Source organism: Azolla caroliniana, unplaced genomic scaffold, assembly GCF_043228905.1.
Source record: "Azolla caroliniana isolate FFs.n. ecotype wild unplaced genomic scaffold, voAzoCaro1.0.p SCAF_10, whole genome shotgun sequence".
NCBI lineage: Eukaryota > Viridiplantae > Streptophyta > Polypodiopsida > Salviniales > Salviniaceae > Azolla > Azolla caroliniana.
The window spans coordinates 3497751-3519135 of record NW_028230445.1 but is presented as its reverse complement, the minus strand read 5'-3'; the positions used below and the strand labels follow the sequence as shown (position 1 = coordinate 3519135).

Sequence of the window (21385 nt, the reverse complement as noted above, 5' to 3'; positions counted from 1 at the left end):
GATATAATGTTGCCATCAATTTAGGTTGAAATTTAGCCTATCGAAGGGGGGAGTCAAATTTGAAAATGAATCGCATGTAAAAATTTCCTTAACCAAGCTTTCAATGAAGTGTCAAATTTGAAGAAAACCTTAGACCTCGAGTTCAATCAAAGACAAAGATTCAAAGTTGTTTCAAATTTTTGCATGCTTGCGCTGAATTATAGAAGCATAATTAATTACTTGTATGTACTACTTTGGCATGCTTGGTAGCTCAATATAATTGCTATAAGATACATGCACATATACACATTACGTTAATTGTAGTTTTGGCAACCTTATAGAGTAAGTCGGGACATATATGTTTTCAATTTTTGGGAGTTCAAAATTTGGAATAAATATCACAAATATCATACGACAAGATACACACACACATACACATCCTACCATATCAAAAAGCTTAATGATTATTTCTGGATTCCTTTAAGGTGTTCTACATAGGCATGAAATATTTCATTAGTTTACAAGAGAGATTGACGGGTAGTTATGCTTTATTGTCATGCCCAGAGGTCAAATATGACATATGAGAGAAAAGGGAAGACCTTCACATTAATCTCTCATCTTTTATTGTGTAAACTTTAGCAATAAACCTTATGCTTATTGTTATTATCTTACAATGTCATTACAACATTTTTAAAGTATGCATTGTAAACATTTATGAAGAAGATATAGTGCAAATCCTCTCATTCATATATCGATACATTCCTTGACTTTTTTACTTTTATCCTCGTACTCTCCAAAAACATAATATAGATGTCTCAACCGTTGAGTGTATGGAAACATTACAATAGTATTGCAATTTGTTATTCTTGGCATCCTCATTCCATTTGGCTGTGACGACATTGATAAGGTCTGTAAAGCTCAAATTATCAAGTCATGCATTCAACCTCTAAATTTTGTAATGCCTCTAACACGACTCTAGGAGTAATACAAATAGACGATACCACTAATCCAATATAAACAGAGCGAGAGACGGGGACATTCCATGTCACTAGGCTAACCCGAAGGCCTATTAACAAATTTATTATTTTGATATTGATTGATTGGATGTGGCCATTGATATCAAGGGCTACCATATTATGACTTTGTTCAGGTGCATGTGCAATTTATACTTTATTACGCTACCATTGAGTTGTTTATCACTTTGGAATTTATGTGATGAAAGGTGAATGTACAATCTACCGAGATACGCTAAAAATTGACCCAATGTGACCGGTTGAAGAAGAAAAAAACATTCATTAACCATTCCACTGCGAGACTTCCTACACTAAACAATTAATTCTAGGACTTAAAACCTAGATTATAAGTTTATACATATACTAAATACATAGTATTTATCTCAACGGAGTTTTCGCTAGCAACTCATCACCTGGTAACTTGCATCCATACTAGGAGAATTTCATGATCTACCTTGAATCAAGAGATTGTGGATTTGTCTTTGTTTCCATTAGAAAAAAGGACATACATATGTATGTGTGATTGTATATTGTATGCATGTGTATGTGTATTGTGTATGAATTGTATGTTTGTTGTGTATCCAAATTTGCATGGGGTTATACAAGGGAGATTGATGAGAGAACTATCTATCCATATCTATATATAATGCAATGATACATATCATACACACACACACACACATCATATACATACATACATTTATGTATTTATATTTACATGCATACACATATATGTATAGATACATATTATATATTTATGAATAAATAAATAAATAATATATATATACATATATACACAGCTAAATGAGAACCTATATAAACCCCTCCAACTCATTCTACCTACAAACGTTTTACTTAAATCCTTCCCACTAGTGAACCATTGCTAAAAAGCTTTTACTATTAATAACATACATTGATTTATATGTGATGGAGTCTGATGAGTATGTAAATTGGGTGAGTGATTATCTAAGTAGAGGCAGTGCCATGCTCTTGCTATTGATCATTACACGGCTCTTGGTGTCGGGGTTACGTACGGTGGCGTCCCACCGATTCGCGCTTATCCTCAAGTCACTCGGCCCATTGGAAGGCCACCTAGATGTGCTTGATAACATGTTTGTTGTCCAAGGCACTAAACAATACCCATTGGTCGACTTCGGCAACCTAGTGCGCCCCACTCCCGCTTGTGCCGTCCTCTACCCGGCCAGTGTGGCGGACATCTCCACTCTCCTACGAGGCCTCAATGACAGGCCTTCCGACCCGCCTACCCATGGTAATAACCCTCACCCTGACAACATGATATTGACGGTCGCGGCCCGTGGCCACGCGCACTCCCTCCATGGGCAGGCACATGCCCCCAATGGTGTCATCATAGACATGGAGTCTCTAGCCGCATTGTGTCGTGTCAACGTTGTGAGCGACAATGTGGGCCACATGTATGCGGATGTGGCCGGAGGGGCCTTGTGGATCGATGTCCTTCGTGCGTGCCTTGTCCATGGGGTTGCACCTCGCTCGTGGACCGACTACCTTTACCTCACCGTTGGTGGGACACTCTCGAATGCCGGGATTAGTGGCCAAGCATTCCGGCATGGACCCCAGATTTCTAATGTCCTTCAACTCGAGGTCGTCACAGGTTCGAATCCGTCGATGTCTTACAACAATTATGTATTGCCGAAAACATATAGAATTGAGTAAATTTTTGTACTAAACCTTATGTGTTGATCCAATATCTTCTTCTTTTTTTGCATCACAATCTAGGTAAGGGTGATGTAGTGACATGTTCCGAGAACGAGAACCAGGATCTTTTTCATGCCACACTCGGAGGGTTGGGACAATTCGGCATCATCACGAGTGCCCGCATCCCGCTAGAGCCGGCCCCATCACGAGTAAGTAAAACAATATTGTCAAAAAGTATTTGTCATTTTGCATGTGCATGATGATATGATCACATGTAGAGAAGCATTTATGATTTCTTGTTAAAAACTTTGTTCAAAATGTTGGGTGGGATTGTTGTGCTTGTAATGCTACTAGGTCAAGTGGATGAGGGCACTCTACTCCGACTTTGACACCTTCCGAAGAGATCAAGAGTATCTCATATCGCTACCGCCAGGTGAAACATTCGATTATATTGAAGGTTTTGTGGTGCCCAACTCCGAAACCGATGTGCTTGAGAATTGGAGGTCCTCACTATTCGAGCCGCACAATGGGGCAACCGCCACAATTGGCGAGCTGGTGGACGAATCACCCACCCTACTTGACGAAGCCGGTATTCTATACTACTTGGAAGTAACCAAGCATTACAACGAAAATGAAGAAGAAGAGACCATCAACAAGGTGAGTGACACTATACAACAAGGTTCATGTTGTGACTATATCTTATATACGATTTTAAACTTATAAGTGCTCTTTTTACTCTCTTTTTTCCTTGCAAAAAGGTGGCTACCTTGATGGCTTCTTTGCATTGTATCCAATCATCCGTGCATAGCAACGATGTCTCCTACCTCGAGTTTTTGAACCGTGTTCACGTGGGTGAGGAGAAGCTTCGAGCTAGAGGATTGTGGGATATACCACACCCGTGGCTCAACTTATTTGTGCCGAGCGACAAGATTGTCGAGTTCGACACGGTCGTGTTTAAGAAGATCCTCGGGAAGAGCAGTGCGGGGCCGATCATCATCTATCCCATGAACAGAAACAAGTAAGACGGAGTTTGAAGACGATAATATATTAATTTAACCTATGTCTTCAGCATTCTTCCAACTTTGTGTCCAACGTGAATGTGAACTAGGATAAGGTAAATGTTATGAACTTTACTTAGTGTCGAGGGTGAGCACACCTAGGTAGGTGTAGTGCGGGGTGGGTGGGAAACTTATACAAGAGAAAAGGCCGTCCCAAGCATACCTAGCCAACATTCATAGTCATACAAGCATACTTAGCCAAACATTCATAGGAGTAGACATGTCGATGTTGAACACTCATGCATATAAGTGGTGTAATAGTATAACGACCCTCCGACTTGATCCCCACATTAGTCGCTTATAGCACCTAAGTAGACATAAGAGGTCATAATGTTGCCTGGCCCTTGGGACCCACCCCCCCCCTCCCCCATAGGGCTATAATGCTCCCGACTTACCTCAAGAAGTGGTGCATAATGTCAAGCACTCCCATAGGTGGGTGAACTAATTTATTTGCATGCAGGTGGGATGACAGGACGTCGGTGGCAATACCAGATTCGGAGATATTTTATTTAGTAGCAATATTGCGGTCTGCGTCGGGTCATGATGAGGAGGATGGGGAAGGTGTAGAGGTGATAGTGCAACAAAATGAAGCAATATTGCATTATTGCAAGAGTGCAAACATAGGCGAGAAGCAATACTTGCCACGGATAACAAGACGAGAGGGGTGGATTCGCCACTTCGGGGCCCAGAAATGGGCAACATTCGAGCGGCGAAAGGCCACATACGATCCTCATTTGCTCCTCGCCCCAGGACAATGCATCTTTCATCGCCCAAGTGTGGGCAACACATGTTCTGACATCATGGAACATGATCATGGAAAGAATAACTATAGTAAGGATATGGACATTAGGAACATTCACCAACACTAAGTTTGGTACCTCATCCTTGTAGTAGTACTTAACTCTTTATCAATTTATATGCTTATATATGTACAATATTACATTATTGCAAAACATTTGAACATTCCTTATTAGGGGGTTCAACCTTTTGTTTCTAGAAACTTGGATGTATTGTCTTAAAGTGTAAGAGAAAGAAAAAAAGTGTTAAACAATACTACATTGTTTTGAACCCTTGTGTAAGTAGCACTCTTACTCCAAGGTACATACAAAATCATTATCTTGTCTTGCACTTATTGCTTCCAAATTTAGAAAACATTTCCTCCGTTTGGATGTATCCTTGGTCTTTATTTAGACATCTCCAAAAGCTTATGTAATGTGTACTTAAAACTTCTCAATTTGTAATGTGTACTTCAAAATTCAAACTTTTCACTTCATTTTATGCAAAGTATGAGCCCACATGCACATATGGGCGTTAGGATGTGCACATGTAGCTTTGTATTGGAAACCTCTCACCATAAGAAGTAACTAGAGTACATATGGACAAGTCAATGTTATGATGTACCACAAATATGTATTCTTTGTACTCCCAAATTTTCATTTCATTCTATGCACCTTGTGCATATGGACATTGCATTAAGTTCTAAGTAGTGTTACCAACTCGCATGCCTTAAAGTTGAATCCAAGACCAAACTTATGCGATTAGATCAAATGAAAAATTATCTTTAGTCACCTTTTTATCTTTCCTACCTTGGCACCATATGAAAAGGTAAACTTTCATGCCTTAGACCTGCTAAGTTTTTCCATTGCATTAACTTCCAATGAATGAGTACTAAATAGTGTTACCAGCTTGGCATGCCTTAAATTTGAATCCAACTCCAAAGTTCCGAGATTAAATAAAATGAAAATTTATCTTATAGAGTTCATTATGTCAAGAGTTAAGATTTGATGGAATCTGAATTGTGGCAGCTTGCGGTGTGAATGGGAATGTTGTGTGGGGTTCCATACAGGGTCTAATCCTAAATGGGGAAGGTTGGGCAGAAAAGTTAAACCCACAGGGATATGGATTTATAGTGCAGTGGTACATATTCCTATGTGATGGGGTGAAACCTACCACAAATTCTGAATTTTTGGAGCAAATATGGCTTATGGTGGCGTGCTTATTAGTTTGGCACATTTGGACCAGGCGTTGTAAGTTTGTTTTTCAGCGGCAAAAGCTCTCATGCGGTGAGGTGATGCTAAATATTTGGTTTGAGCTAATGGCCTAGCTACGTGGACGGTATGATTCAATTTAGGGGGAATCAGATGAACCTAAAAGGGCAAGGTCTAAGTTCTCGCTAAAATGGGGTGGTCCTCCCATGATGGTCAAATCTTCAACGAGGCCTAAGTGGAACTACCAAGCACCTACGTGGTTGTTTCCGTTGATGGCTCCCAATATTGTAAATGGGATGTAAATATGTAGGTATAGCTGATAAAAGAGTACATTTGGATGAGGAGAGATGGTGTAAAATGGGGTTTGTTTTAGTTTTATTGGGGATCAGGGTTGCGGGAGTTTTGTTAGTTTTGGAGTTGTTCCTCCATGTTGTATATATTGATCCCATTGTGGATTCAAGTTGAACTTTGTTGTATTCAGTTTGCTAACTAATGCGAAGTAGTGTTTTTTGAAAAAAAAAAAAAAAAAAAGATTTGAAGGAATATCACTTAATAATATTTGAATGGTTTGGGCCAAATACTACAATCTTTTGAGACTATTAGATAGGTGAAGCGACATGTTAGACCATTGCATGTGTGTGGGAAGTAAACATTGCATGTGTGTGGACAAGCACCAAACCTCTATCCACATGTGGAGATGGGGGAGTGAAAAGCTAGTTTATCAAGTTAAGTCTCGAACGTGCGAGCTTCAAGATAGATTAAATAGTCTCCACCAACAGATCACAATGTATGATTGAATGCTTATGAAATATTAATCCATGACCTTTAGGCTAGATTAAATAACATTTACTCAATACACCACATAACACATATACAAATGAGCACAATATGATTTTATTTATCAAAATATAAACTAATATACTTACGATATCTTCAAGGAGGGTCACTAGATATAGCAATGTTTGGTAGTCTATGCAGAAAAAGAAGTGACACCTAAGTAGGCATTGTTTGAATTTTTGCAAACTTGTTTGTTGGCAGTACTGATAACATAATTTACTAAACATTATTGTGACCATTAACTTTCTTCATATTTGTGTTAGGTGTATCTATGTTGATGAGTCATGCCCTTCTTAATATTGGAGTTATGTAGATTGCTTAGCGTCCATGTATTTCTATGTATGTGAACATATTATTGAAGGTTTATCAATGTTAATGGGTGGGCATTGTAAAAGTTGACGATTGCATATTACTAATGTCAATATTGAAGATTGAGATAAGCTTCGACTCATTATACCTTTGGGAAATGCTTGAATGTGGTCCATTTTTCAAGAATCTATTCTTATTTGCTAGTTTCACTTTATAAAAAATAACTAATTTGAAAGGTATTTTGGAATGCATTCCTTCGCCAACATACCAAGAATAACTACTTAAAGAGGAACATTCATTTGCCAAGTAAGTTATGGGCGACCAACCTCACATAACTTGGAAGGGGAGCTTACATAGCTAGAGAGCGGAGATATTTCAATGTTGGCAACCTTACGACCCAAATTGGAGAGTTTTTGAAAGCTTGATTTTTCCTCTCAGGGACCCATGCATGATAATCCATAACACATCCACACCCATGTATATCCATTCATTCCATGTGCAACATGTATTATCCTAATGATAACATTTCCATGAGATGTTTTCTACATCCATGAAATAGCCATGAACTATACCTTCACAGTCCATGTCCAAGAATCCTTTCTTCTCGTCACACCATTAAGTGGAGCAACCTTGACACATCCATTACATACCCATGAAGATTGATTTACTTTTAATCCATATTCAACCATGTACTCCTAATCATACATTTGTATGATAATTAAGGGGAAGAATACTGCCTTTATCAGAAAATGTCTGGAGAAATGATCAGAAAATGTCTGGAGAAATGATCGACAATGCGAAAACAAAAGAAGAAAAGACATTTATTGCAATTACTATAAATGCCTTTAGTTCGTGGTCTCTTGAATAATCATGTGGTGTTTGGGCAACTATATGGTCAATTCATCACTTTCTTCATGATTATATGTGCTATTTGAGCAATTATATGCTCTACTCATACCATTTGTTCATCTTTCAGGGGTGTTAGGGGAAATACTGAGAACTTTAGGCATTGAGGTTCCCAGACACATCAAATGCTAAAATATGTTACTGTAAGGGAGATGCCTTATATTCATCTGCCATATTCTTAGTTATACGAGCACTTACTAATCCCATTGCGCTGTTCTTGCACCAATATCAATTCTGTGGCCACAGAAACATCACATGAATGATTTGAAATCATGGAAAACTGATGGTTGTGCAAGAAAATGGCGTCAAATTACATCGGTCGAACACCAAAAGCAGATGAATTTATCAATGACTACACTCAAAAACAAGTTGGGAATAAACCATGAGAGTCTAGTCATTCTAGTCAATGTGGAGACACTAATTTTGTCACCAAGGGCATCATTCCATTAATATATGTAACTGAAATGCGCTGCTTATGACATATAGGTTCGCCATGTGCTTTGCATTCTCTTACCGACCAATAGCATCCAACACAACTTTCTTTCTCAAATTCTATAAATTACCACTGTTATTATTACCAAAACATAGCTTTCTGACCACTTTTATAATGTGAGCATTATGTCCCTTGTCCTCAGCATCATTGCTACTTGCTCACACATCAAATCCCTGAAAATTGATACATCCCAACAGAAAAAGATAGAATATAACCTATCAAAGAAACGGCACTGAGATTATGAATCATGTATTCAGTTTGAATGTAATAATGAAAGGTAACAGCATCGTTTACACTTCGAAATGCCCACCTTAACAAACAGATGAAACCCAAACCAAACAATATAAATTAAATTGATAGACCAAAAGGTCACAATATACTGTCTGTGAATACTACAATAGATCAAATAAAATGTAAATAAATGAAACCTGATTCAGAGAGGCCGATTAACCTTGTCTAAAACTGAAATAGCAAACATGTTATTCCTGATGTAACGAGGATCGAAATGTTGTACTAGAGAAAATCTCTTGCATTTTTCCTCCTCCCACACAGTTTTATGTCTTCACATGAGCAGATTATATCTGATAAGCGATGTGCAAAACAAAAAAAAAAGTATGATAGTTCACGGCATAATGATTGATCCATTTACCACATGGTAATTTACACCAAACAGATGAGGCCCAAACCAGACAAAGTTAAATAAAGTCACGCGACTGAGATGTCACAACATACTGTCTGTGAATGCTGCAATAGATTAAATCAAATGTAAATAAACGAAAACCTGATTTGGCATGGCCGACTAACCCTTGTTTAATGCTGAAATAGCAAAACGCATTATACACACCCTGAACTAATGTAACAAGGATGCAAATTTTTCTTGTACAACAGAAAGTCTTTTACATTTTTTTCAGTTTCCTGACAATTTACTGCCTTCAAGTGAGCAGATTATATCTGATAAGATATTTGCACAACAAAGAAATAAACACAAGTAATTTCCAGAGACTGAAATGTCACAATATACTGTCTATGAATCTGCAATAGGTCAAATAAAAGGTATATAAATGAAAACTTGATTCGGAGAGGCTGCCAAGCCATTGTCTAAAGCTGAAATAGCAAACATGTTATTCTCAATCAAACAAAACATGCATTGATGTAAGAACACTGGAAAATTTTCTATGTACAAAAAGAAAGACTCTTACATTCTTTCCAGCTGCAGGACAGTTTTATGTCGTCACATGAGCAGATTATATTCGATAAGAGATGTGCACAACAAAGAAAAAAACATGGTAATTCATAACATAATAATCAATCCATTTACAACATGGAAATTTACAGGAAACACATGAGGCCCAAACCATACAAATATAGATTAAATCAAGACACGGACATCACAAGAAACTCTTTGAATGCTGTAATAGATCAAATAAAATGTATATAAATAAAAATAATCATTAAGAGAGACTGACTAACACTTGTCTCAAGCGCGAATCGTGAATATGATATTCTCACCTTGTATTGATGTAAAAAGGATGGAAGTGTTTCTTTATACAAAAGAAAAACTCATAAAAAATTTCCAGCTCCTGCACAGTTTTATGTCATCAGATGAGCAGATTATATCTGAGAGATGTGCATAACAAGAGAAAGAAACATGGTACAACATAATAAGAAATCCAACAAAAAATGATAATTTACAAAAATACAAGCCCCAAACCATACAAATATAAATTAAATTAAGAGACTGAAATGTCACAACATTCTGTTGGTGAATGCTGCAATAAACCAAATAGAATGTAAATAAATGAAAAGCTGATTCAGAGAGGCCGGCTGATCCTTGTCTAAATCTGAAATAGTTAACACCATTATTCTCGATTATACACCATGTATTGATGTAACAAGAATGGAAAATTTTCTTTGTACAAGTGAAAATCTCTTACATTTTTTCCTGCTCTCAGACAGGTTTATGTCTTCACATGAGCAGATTATATCTGATAAGTGATATGCACAACATAGAAAACAATATGGTAATTTACAGCATAAAGATCGATCCTTTTAAAGGAAATTTTTATGACGTTTTAATAAGTTTTCCCATGCTTATGCTTCATTATGAGGGGATGAATTGGGTGTTAGAATGCCTCATTACTTTGCATTCCAGATAAAATCATTCATTATGGGATCCTCTAAAGAAATGGCTGATCATTGCCTTTCCATGAGCTAATGAATTAAGCGGAGAACTATTCATTTCTCCATTCTTTATTGTTATTGTATCTTTGCGATGACGATTTTGAAGGTTAAAACCAGTCCTTGGCTTATTGCCTCTTAATTGAAACAAACCTCGACTTTCATCATAAACTCGGAGATTTCTTTGAACTACTTTCTTATGAGAACCCAAAGAAGAATGACTACATCTACCATTGTCATTATCATTACGATTATCAACAGTATCACCATTATCATTATGGTTGTTATCATTATCACTATCATGACCTTCAGATGGGATATCTTTTCTTCGTCTCATCTTATCAGCTATACCATTGAACATAGAGAATCCAATCCGATGGCTAACTTCTTCCAGCTGTCTAACCACATCCACCATATCCGGACGCTTAGTGCTTCTCTCTCTTACACATTTTGCGGCCAAAATGGTAATTTTCTTCACAAACAACAGATTCTTTGGCGGAGCTAGCCTCGGATCACAAAGTGGAAGGAAATCTCCATTTTTAATGAGGGGGATGGCCCAATCTACTATACTGGGTGGGTTGTGGTTCACATCAATGGCATTTCGGCCACTTACAATCTCTAACAGAAGGATTCCAAAACTAAATACATCATTCTTTGTACTGAGCATATCAGGAGTAGTATATTCAGGATCAAGATACCCTAGAGTACCTGCAGGAGGAGTAGTAGAGATAGAATCACTACAGTTATAGAGGGCCAATCCAAAGTCTCCGAGCTTTGCATTCCAATTCTTATCAATGAAAATATTAGAAGACTTAATATCTCTGTGTATGAGAGGTGGATTGATGCTATGAATATCTTGAACAGCTCTCGCTGTTTGTAACGCAATATGGAAACGTTTAGACCAGGGTATGGCTTCTTGATTCTGATGAAGGAGATCAAAAAGAGTACCATTTTGCATCAATTCAACCACAAGAAGCTTTTCTTTGTCTGAATCCTCACAGATGCCAAGAAGCTTAACAAAGTGAGGATTGTTCAGAGAAGACAAGACACGGATTTCGTTCTCGAAGCAAGCTTCATCTTGAAGCAATCTTCTTCCATATGAAGCTCTTTTCACAGCAACTTCTCGCCCATTCTTAAGGATTGCCTTGTAAACACAGCCATGGCTTCCTTTCCCAAGCAAGGTTTCCACAGAAAAGCCATCTGTTGCAACTTCTAGATCGTTAAAATGGAAGATCTGAAGAGAAGATGACGCTGACGTCGATGCCGACGCCGGTGCTGATGACGACGTTGATGGTGTTGAAGAAGAGGAATGTCTCTTCTCTCTTCTCTGTGATTCTACCACTGCAGAACCTATCTTGCAGGACTTAAGGTATCCCATTGATGATTATTGTTTTTACTATGCTTCAGATTCTCCCAGGGCCGGAGAATATCAAATCACACAGCGCAAGAAAGCATTCGATTAAGCCAGGGAGGAGGAAAGGGGTTGCGTCGGCAAAAGAAGCGATCCTTAATCTGTTTCAGAGAAGATCGAACCAGGGAGTTGGAAGAACGGCTTCGATACAAGCAGAGAGAGAGACAGAGACAGAGACAGAGAAAGAAGCAGGTCGAGGCGGATCAAAACTCGGCTGAAGAAACGAGGAGACTTATTTATGCGTCCGATTCTCTCATCAAAACAAAAAAACCAGAGAAGATCGAAAGATGGAGATGCAAGGGAAGCATTCGACAAAAAGGCGGAGAGCAGGAGCGGGAATCGATAGGGGCAGAAGGAAACGATTTCTGTGTATGCTTCAGATTCTCTGAGGGATCGAGAAGACGAGAAAGGGAGAAGGTCGAACGACGACGACGACGACGACGACGACGACGAAGAAGAAGAAGAAGAAGAACGGAAACGCGTCTCAGGAAAAACAGGGGAGGGCCACAGAGGAGGCGAAACGGATCGACAGAAGAAACGTTACTTTGTCTGAGCCGAAACGGCTCCGAAACGGAAGAAGAAGAAGAAGAAGAAGAAGAGAAAGAAGAATGGTCAAGAAGTCAAGCATTACAAAGAAAGTCTTCCCTTCCACAAAAAGAGAGAAAAGATAGAGAGAGAGAGAGAGAGAGAGAGAGAGAGAGGCCTCGGATTTGGACGCGCCACCTCGGACATTACACGGTTCCTTGACCGGCTTTTGTTCTACGCCGTGTCCGGTCTTTGTTCTGTCCCGCACCCCCCCACGCACACGTCTGCACCTGCCCTTGTGTCTAATCTGTTGGTAGTTCGGTCGCTGGCCCGATTCCAGTCACCTCTCAGATACCCCTTCACCATCGTAATAGAGCCTCAAGGTCTTTAACCACTCTATCTGCGACAAAATTGCCCTTCGTCCATACGATCCCCCCCTACATGAAGACAGACGAGACGACGAGGATTGACGCACCCCGCTTGAGTAGACAATCGTCTCCATAGGGAGGGCGATCTTATGGTCAATGGCCATTTACTAAGCAGCTGAGCCTTTGTGTTGAGTCGGTTGGAGAATATTCATATATGATTCCAAATGACAAACAAGGGGGAGCTTTGATGAGAATATCATTCTCAATGTGTGGAGGCTTGCCGGCTTGTTGAATGTTTAGTAACCAATAGAATCGTGAGTTAATTGTTGGGTCGGAATTACTATTATTCGGATGATTCACGTTAGAACAAAGAGGAATGTTTAGTAACCAATAGAATCGTGAGTTAAGCGTTGGGTCAAAATTACTATTATTCTGACGATTCATATTAGAACAAGAGGAATCTTGCTAGGAAAAAAAAAACCATTATGTAAGTCCTCTCTCTAATTCATTTTAGATATTTGATATTCTATCAACTTAGAAACCTTGCAAGTATTGGGACTCTTGGGATTCCTAAGAAACCACAGGTAAATATTTGCCATCTTTGAAGATAGTGGTATGGGCCTTCTCGTCGATATTCTTTCTTTTTACTAATCCTAAGTGTGTGAGTATTGTGGCATGCCACACAAAATGTACTTTGATTAGCTTCAATGCAACAAATCCCTAATATATCATGTTTTGCATTGTTATGAACTCTATCGGGGGCAAATAATCCTCCCAATTCATTTGTTTCACATTAAGTATAGATGCATGAAACATATATTCGAATAATTTATCAACACCTCCAATTTGTCCATCATTCTCGAGATTATATGTAATATTCAAATTACATGATTGTGTTCAATTGTTTGCCAAAAACCATTTCATCATGAGCAAATGCTAGTTATGAATGGGTGACCCATACAAATGCTACCATCGATCCACAAAACCATGCATTAATTCTAGAATTGTATATTTACTTTATATCGCAATTAACACATGTATATTTAGGTCAAATACCATAATTATGAATTTGTATATTTAGAACACAATACCACATCATCAACTCTCCACCCAACCAAAACCAATATATGGGCATCTCACTTGACAACATAGTTTTCATACATAGGGGCTACATATTGACCATTAGCTCTCCTACACATGTATGATTGGCATCTTGAACGATAGTCATCACAATGTCTTCGTATTACTTTGAATTATTTCACCAAGCATTAAAAAAAATAGGAGTGCTATTGACACCACAACAAATGATTGTTTGAATAAGGTGCTTTGTGCTCACATGGAAGTAATTGATTGGTTCCAAGAAAAGTATGAGGAGGGTTGCAAAAAGACTACATGAGCCAATATATTATAGAGATTTCACGTGGGTTCACAAGGTGTTGATTGAAGCATTGGTGGGTTCACAATGGTGTTGAATTAAGAAGCTTCTATGCTTGTACTTTGAAACATTAATAATACATTACTTTTAATCTTAAGCATGTGCATGTCCTCCCAATTGTAAGTGAGATAATCTCGGGAATGGGCATTTAAGTCATTTCTTTTTTGACTCGAAGAAGCTTCATATGAAAACACTTTTTGATATTTCCAAGAGTAAAGGATGCTATTGTCACATACTTCAATCCCATAACGAAGCAAGAGTGCTAGCCCTGTCAAATAGGGGTTTCTTTAGAACTTCACATTTTACATCTCCTACATTTTAAGTGTTTTAGAATATATAGTGTGCTCTATTACTTGCTTGTAAGCAGTGACTAGGACACGTTCATTCCATCTATGATTTTAGGGAGCCTCAAGTCTACATTATGTGAAGCTTTCTACCATTTCAAGTGGCTCGTTTTCGCACACAATCCATATATTATCTTTTTTTTGAGTCGTCATTAGCATAGCCTTTGTTTTAGAGATATTGATGCTCAATTTAGTGTAATTATGAATATTTTCAAATGCATTTGTGTATAACAAACCCGTGATAAATGGGCCCAAATGATAACTTCTTTAATGCCTTCTTCTTTTACAAACTTGTCAACCATTTATTCCCATTCATCAATACATAAAACCAAAGATAGTTGGTGAGAGTGGGCATCCTTGGTTAACACAGAGAAAGGGCGGGGAGAGAGATTGATTGATTGTGTATGTGATTGAAAAGATAGGAAAGAGAGAGAGAGAGAGAGAGAGAGAGAGAGTATGTTATTTGTGAGCAACCTATGTACGACATTGGAAAGATTTCTAATGCTTCTTTCATAGTAGGAGGGGAAATTACACCACTTTCGAGAACATATGATAGAAGAATACATATAAGTGTTGTCCTTTCACATTAAGTGTTCGAATATTGAGAAAAGTGAAAAATGTACCATTACCATCTAGAATCACCTTTCATCACTTGAATGCTTATGCATACAAACATCATGACACCAATGTGAAATGGCTATGATCAACAATTCAGAAAAACTAGCCAATTATAAATAATTGAGAGAAACCAACTAATTAAGGTAATTACTAATTATCAATGAAGAGGTAAGCAATTATGTTTGCCAATCATGAAGAGCTATAAATGTTTGATATATTTCTATTTCATATGAGTATTTGATTGTACATCATCTTCTAATAACTATATTGACAAACTTTCATTGAATCTTGGATAAAAAAATTTGGTCTACTCCATTTCACTTCTTGTTGTATGTATTTCCCAACCTAAGGGTCATCAAACATCAGTTTGAGAGTCGTTTCAAACGACAACCATATTCATCTAAACATTCGCTTGTCATTCAATTCAAAATCATGGTCCCTTACACTAAAAGGATGTCAATATACATTCCTTTATAAGAGAAGGCTTTTACTTCAATTATCACAATGGGTGGTTGATTTCAATATGGCTAGCCAACCACTATTTATATTAGATGTAGGAGGACAGTAGGAGATATGCCGAGCATATAGTCGTTGGGCTTTTGTTAAATTGTTGAGAAGACGACATAATGCACATTATGCTAGCAATCCATTGGGCGAGCACAAGTCACAATCTACCAACAAAAAATTGTGCACACATGCGTGTTGTAAACATCATATCCCTTTTCTACTCGAACACTTGGTGTTTTATCATATGGGCGAGCATACCTATATGCCAAAAATGACATAATGTATGTGTCTTCAACATCAAGCATAACACATGGTATCCCATAGTTCTATTGGTAAGCATGGTGTGTACTAAATGTTAGAGAGGTGTACAAAGTTGCCAATTACTAGTTGCAAAATCATAAAAGTTGCATTAAATTTCACTAACAATGTTTTATTGAGTACATTTCTTCTATCGTCTTCGGGAAAAGCTTGTCATATTCTCTATCTGGAAGAAATGCTATGTAAATGAAAATTTACTAGAGCACAATTGACACTTGTGTAACTATGACAAACTTGTAGTAAATGTCATATAAACACTAAGTTCCTACATTGGTACACACATCAATAGATTATTTTACATGATTTTGCTTGGAACAATAGCACAACATGAATGGGGTATATGTCTCACACAATGATACATAAACATGGTGATCTCTTCCAACTGGTAGCTGAAAATTTATAGTTATTTAGGTTATGAAAGATTTCCCCTCATGAGAGAAAATAATTCAGTCAACACATTTCCACCATTCCAAGCGTGATATCAAATATTGGATTCACATGGCATTTTTGGAACACGATGCAAATGTAAGGTGTCCCATCTCCAAATGCATTGATATATTGGAACATTGAAGGTTAGGTACTAGTAGAAACACAGTTTTGTGCCAAGGGGGGTAGATATCTTGATGGTCGACTACACATACTTCCACAGAGACTATAAGACAAAACAAATTAATCCACCACCAATTTCCACTGGTTGATGCAACCACACCCTTCATATTCTAGTTTGAACTATTTTATTAACAATTAGTTATTGGTAGTCCTTTAGTGACCATTGGAATAACATATATGAGTGCTTTCATATTTCTTAATACCTTGATGTATAATAGGTGGCATGAGAATTTAGAAATTTATCGAACTAATATATGGAAAAGTGGAGAAAATGTGTCACGCTCAATGTCCATCTAACTTAAGAGTCGTCCACATTGTGTTGTAAATATTAGTATTTTAATGAAATGCTTGTTTGGAAGCCTTCTTAAGTTCTTCCACTCTTTTGTATTTTGTTCTACAGAAAAGCTACATATTTGATAAATATTTGTTGGGTTGATCATCTATAATGCTTAGTAATGGGACGTGAAGTTTGATTATAAAACCCATTTATGTGGGTTCATTACTGACCAAGGCATCATTTATGCAAAATGTACAATACCCCAGCCATGTATTACATTCATTTGATAGATTATGGACTTTGAATAACACTAATTTACCACATTAAGTTAACTCGAAAAATGGTGTACCAATGTTGGAGTTGTGTATTGATGAGTGGACATGGTTAAATTTATTTATTCCCAAAAAAATTCCTTCCATTAGTTATAAAATTTTACAAATGAGATTATTATGTACAAATCCATGTAGGGATGTGATAGTTCCATCTTATGTGGATGCCCACTGACTCAAGAAAGGGAGAGGACAACCATTGTTGGATGAAGGCTATTCATTGTCTTTCAACTCCATCGGAGCCGCCCTTGAGGCCATCATATTGGCTCTTTAGAGTGACTACAATTTCACTCCATATCTCTTGCAGTAACATTGTTGGATGCGTGGTTTGGTTGGAGAAGACCCGTCTACACCGTTGTTTCCATAGAATCCTATTGGGTTGACCAATTCCACCAGACATGGTTAAATTTACTTCAATAGAATGTTGAGAAGCCATTAATGGATATTTTTTGAGACGCATCAAAAGTTCTTTGACGTTATGATGTGATGACAAAGCAACACACACTTACTTCATTCTTAAATGTTTTTCCACTTTACTAAATGAATACAACACATTAAACACAATAAATTAGATGGATAATAGTTTAGAAAATCATGTTTATAGTCATGTTAGAATATAGTAAATTAGTCAAACAATATTATAACAGCTCATAAGCTTTCAATGTTAGAATTTTATCAATGGAAAATGTTCTTCAAGTAATGTACTATTGTGATAACATTAATTGACATGATCATAACATGCGTGTAATATGAAATTTGTACAAGTTTAGGTCGATGTATGCAGCAATGCATATTTTGTAAATAACATTTAAAGATGTGATAGAAAGTTTTTCTTGAACAAGATAATATGTCCTTCAATTTATCATAAAACAAAATGGAGAAGTAGGGCATCGACCCCATACTTCTTGCACACCAAGCAAGCACTCTAAAATTCTAGGTAAATCCCTGTCTAAAAATGAATTTTATATAATTTCAAAGCTCACAAATATTTCATATTTCATGATTGATCATTAGACTATGAGGATTCTTTTTCAAAGCTATAGAGTTATTGCCTCTATGTTGATGTTTTGAATCATACATTTGTAAAGATACAAAATGGGGAATTGTTGTATTGATCCATATACCACAAGCAGGAGAATCCAACACTATTGTTTGAGACACATTCTCATTGTATTTGTGAAATGAATTTGTTTTTCAGATTCTGGAGGCATTTCCTCTGGTTCAAGTTTTTTTTTTTTTTTCCAAAGAAGAATATACTCCATTAGTTAAAATGACATACAATACACAACTTTAGACATTACCTACTCCATATGGGCTACATCACTTATTTATCCACTAAATAGCTCACTTATTTATCCTCTGGTTCAAGTTTTGATTGATACATATGTACTGATACAAAATGAAGAAAGTGGGATATCCACTCCATACCTTGTGTATCCTAAGCGACATAACATATACTTCTCGCTTATTGAGCGTGAGGTCTACAATTTAAGTTGCCTCACCCCCATTTGAGCTACACCTAGAGTGGATTTACATTAATGGAATTGAGATACTTAGAGATTGGCTTTTGATTTATAAATTTCTAATGTTGAAATGGAGATGCGAGGTATCGATCCCCGGACCTCTCGCATGCTAAGCAAGCACTTTACCATTTGAGCTACATCCCCATAACATCGATAAACTTTATCAACTGGCGAGCTAACTTTCCCTCTGAGAGGTATATGGATTGATACCCTACTTCTCTATTTTGTATCATTACAAATCCATGAATTGAAAGACAATCTTTATGTTTCAAATTTCCTTTAATGTAAATCCACTTAGAATGCATATCAAATAGGACGACCGACATTCCATTAATGTAAATCAAAACTTCAACCTTGAGGCAATAACTCTATAGTTCCAAGAATGCAAATCAAATGGGACATGAGATATTCCATTAATGTAAATCAAAACTTTGTATTATAGTAGTACTAAATCACCTGAATGTAGAATGGAATTACTAACTACAAATAGACATGTATTTATTTTCTCAAGATGGTAATTAGCACAAAGCATATGATATATATGCAAACATGGTGTAATCACAACATCCTTTGCCTCAAGCTTGAATCCAAGGTCACAGAATACACACCTACAATTTGTAGACACCAATAAATGAGATACTAGATTGAGAAAGAAAGAAAGAAAGAAAGATGTATTAATGTCTTCTAAGGCCAAATTTGGCCCATGAGACAATTGGTTTACAACAATAGAGTATTTATCCAGTCATCATAACTAAAATAAAAAGAAGAATATATTACCATGATATAGAAATACTTGTAATCACACTTTCAATGCTTGTTGGGTGCTCAACTATAGATGGATGCATTGTTTCAAACCCTTTTTCTTTTGGTTCTTTCATCAAAGATGCAAAATTTTCAGAATGAGCTTCAAGACACTCAACTTGTCATTAATTTCGACATGAGAAGACCTCCAAGCTTAAAGATCTATCTACATTGAACCTAATTGACCACCCATAGTTTTTATCGGCTTCTTCAACTCCTCTTCCAAAACATTGCTTCTTGAATTCTACATTGTCAATGCAATCCTGTCATATGTAGCGGAAATAGAAGAGAATTGCTTCTCCGCCGCAATCTTGCCTGATGTAACTTCTATCAAATTAGTACGCAATTGTCGTATTCTACTTTTTGTTATTGGAACTATCCAATTGAGCAAAAACTCTTTTTGCTTTTCTAAGAGTGTTACTTTTGCTTTTGCATTCAGCTTGTAAGGTACAAGTCTCCTAACTAGTGTTTCAATATGAGAGGTATCCTAAGATTTCAAGCCAACGTTTTGTACTTGAGGACCCTCTATAATGTGTTGACCAATGATTGGTAAAGTCTTTCCAGTCGATTTCAATACTACCGTGAACTTCACATGCAAATACATGTGCAAATATTGTTCCCACTTCATTGTTTATGACATGTTGTGTATCGTAAACGGTTTCATATCACTTCTTGACAGTGTTTACATAATCCTTTAAGCAACTAATGTGGAATCCTCTCCTTGTATTGGATTATGATGAGCCCCATGTTTTCATGATCCACTCTCTCACTTGTTCATACATGTCAGGCATGCACCAATAAATATAACCCCATCCTAAATTTGTCCCTTGAAGAACACTTTTGCACATCTTTTTACTTTCTTTTGTTGGGGTATTCACCCTTTCTTTGGTGGGGTTACTTTTTCTTTCTTTACTAGGTGTCTTCACCCCTTATTTTATGGGGTTCTTCTTCGTGTGTGTCTTCTTTCTCATTGTTAATAGTTATGGTAAAGTGCTTGCTTATCGTACTTGTTTGGCATGTTTGTTTACCCTATTTCTCCACTATGTATAATTACAAACATATTAAATTAAATGTGAGCTCACGGGATTAACTTTACAATTTAAAAAAAGGATTATTATAGCCTACCAATTAGATTGAGAAATATGCGTTATTTGTGAATGTGAAATAACATTGTACCCTTCTTAATCCGTAGATTTTGCTATCACTTTTATTGTACACTCCATCGCAGGCTTAGTATATAGTAACCTCTGCAAGTCATTCAACTACTTTACGGTTGGTCGAATCCATGGAAGCTCTAGTTTATACATATCTACTTGTAGTCACTCTAGGTATAATTTTTTCATCATAAATGTTTTTGGGAACCACCCAAACTGTCCACCGAGATTTATGAATTGAAAGCCAATTTCTAACTATCTCAACTCCATTAATGTAAATCCATTCGACATATAGCTCAAATGGGAGGGGATGCAACTTAAATTATAGACCTCACACTTAACACGCAAGATGTATAGATTATGTCGCTTAGGATACAAAAGGTATGGGGTCGATATCCCACTTCGTCGTTTTGTATTAGTACAAATGTATCAATAAAAACTTGAACCCAAGAAAACACCTTCATGATCTCAAAATCAAATTCATTTCACAAATTGTACAATACTTGCTTGGTATGCGTGAAGTACGAGGTCAATACCTACTTCTCCATTTTGTATCATTAGAAATGTATTAATTTAAATCTAACCTAAAGGGATTAGCTTTAGAATTAAAAAACAAGGATTATTATTGCCTACCAATTATATTAAAAAATATGCAATTTTTGTGAATGTGAAATATCCTTGCACTCTTTCTAATAATGTGAAAACCAAACTTAATGGGGATATAGTTAAAA

The 21385-nt window shown here is 36.8% G+C and overlaps 2 protein-coding genes and 1 long non-coding RNA gene across 3 annotated transcripts; 1 reads left to right on the top strand and 2 right to left on the bottom strand.

The window, feature by feature from the left end:
* Nucleotides 1-1855: 1855 nt before the first annotated feature.
* CKX5 (cytokinin oxidase 5) lies at nucleotides 1856-4756 on the top strand. The gene is made up of 5 exons (XM_087326417.1): nucleotides 1856-2622; nucleotides 2748-2875; nucleotides 3021-3323; nucleotides 3425-3684; nucleotides 4185-4756. The coding sequence occupies exons 1-5, from the start codon at nucleotides 1920-1922 to the stop codon at nucleotides 4591-4593; spliced, it is 1803 nt and encodes a 600-aa protein (XP_087182543.1). The 5' UTR covers nucleotides 1856-1919; the 3' UTR covers nucleotides 4594-4756.
* Nucleotides 4757-8495: 3739 nt separating this feature from the next.
* On the bottom strand, nucleotides 8496-8747 carry LOC147858726 (uncharacterized). The gene is made up of 2 exons (XR_015530380.1): nucleotides 8709-8747; nucleotides 8496-8567 (listed from the first exon to the last, which is right to left on the bottom strand). It is a non-coding gene; the product is annotated as an uncharacterized LOC147858726 (long non-coding RNA).
* Nucleotides 8748-9919: 1172 nt separating this feature from the next.
* On the bottom strand, nucleotides 9920-12202 carry LOC147858725 (serine/threonine-protein kinase-like protein At3g51990). The gene has a single exon (XM_087326062.1). It carries the CDS (start codon nucleotides 11811-11813, stop codon nucleotides 10416-10418), a length of 1398 nt encoding a protein of 465 aa, XP_087182188.1. The 5' UTR covers nucleotides 11814-12202; the 3' UTR covers nucleotides 9920-10415.
* Between the last annotated feature and the right edge of the window lie 9183 nt (nucleotides 12203-21385).

Excerpts from the sequence above, each read along its gene's own strand:
- CKX5 (XM_087326417.1), top strand. The coding sequence starts at position 1,920 with ATGGAGTCTGATGAGTATGTAAATTGGGTGAGTGATTATCTAAGTAGA. Across the intron at positions 2,623-2,747 it reads TCAACTCGAGGTCGTCACAG|GTAAGGGTGATGTAGTGACA; the intron begins GTTCGAATCCGT and ends ATCACAATCTAG. Across the intron at positions 2,876-3,020 it reads TAGAGCCGGCCCCATCACGA|GTCAAGTGGATGAGGGCACT; the intron begins GTAAGTAAAACA and ends TAATGCTACTAG.
- LOC147858725 (XM_087326062.1), bottom strand. The coding sequence starts at position 11,813 with ATGGGATACCTTAAGTCCTGCAAGATAGGTTCTGCAGTGGTAGAATCA.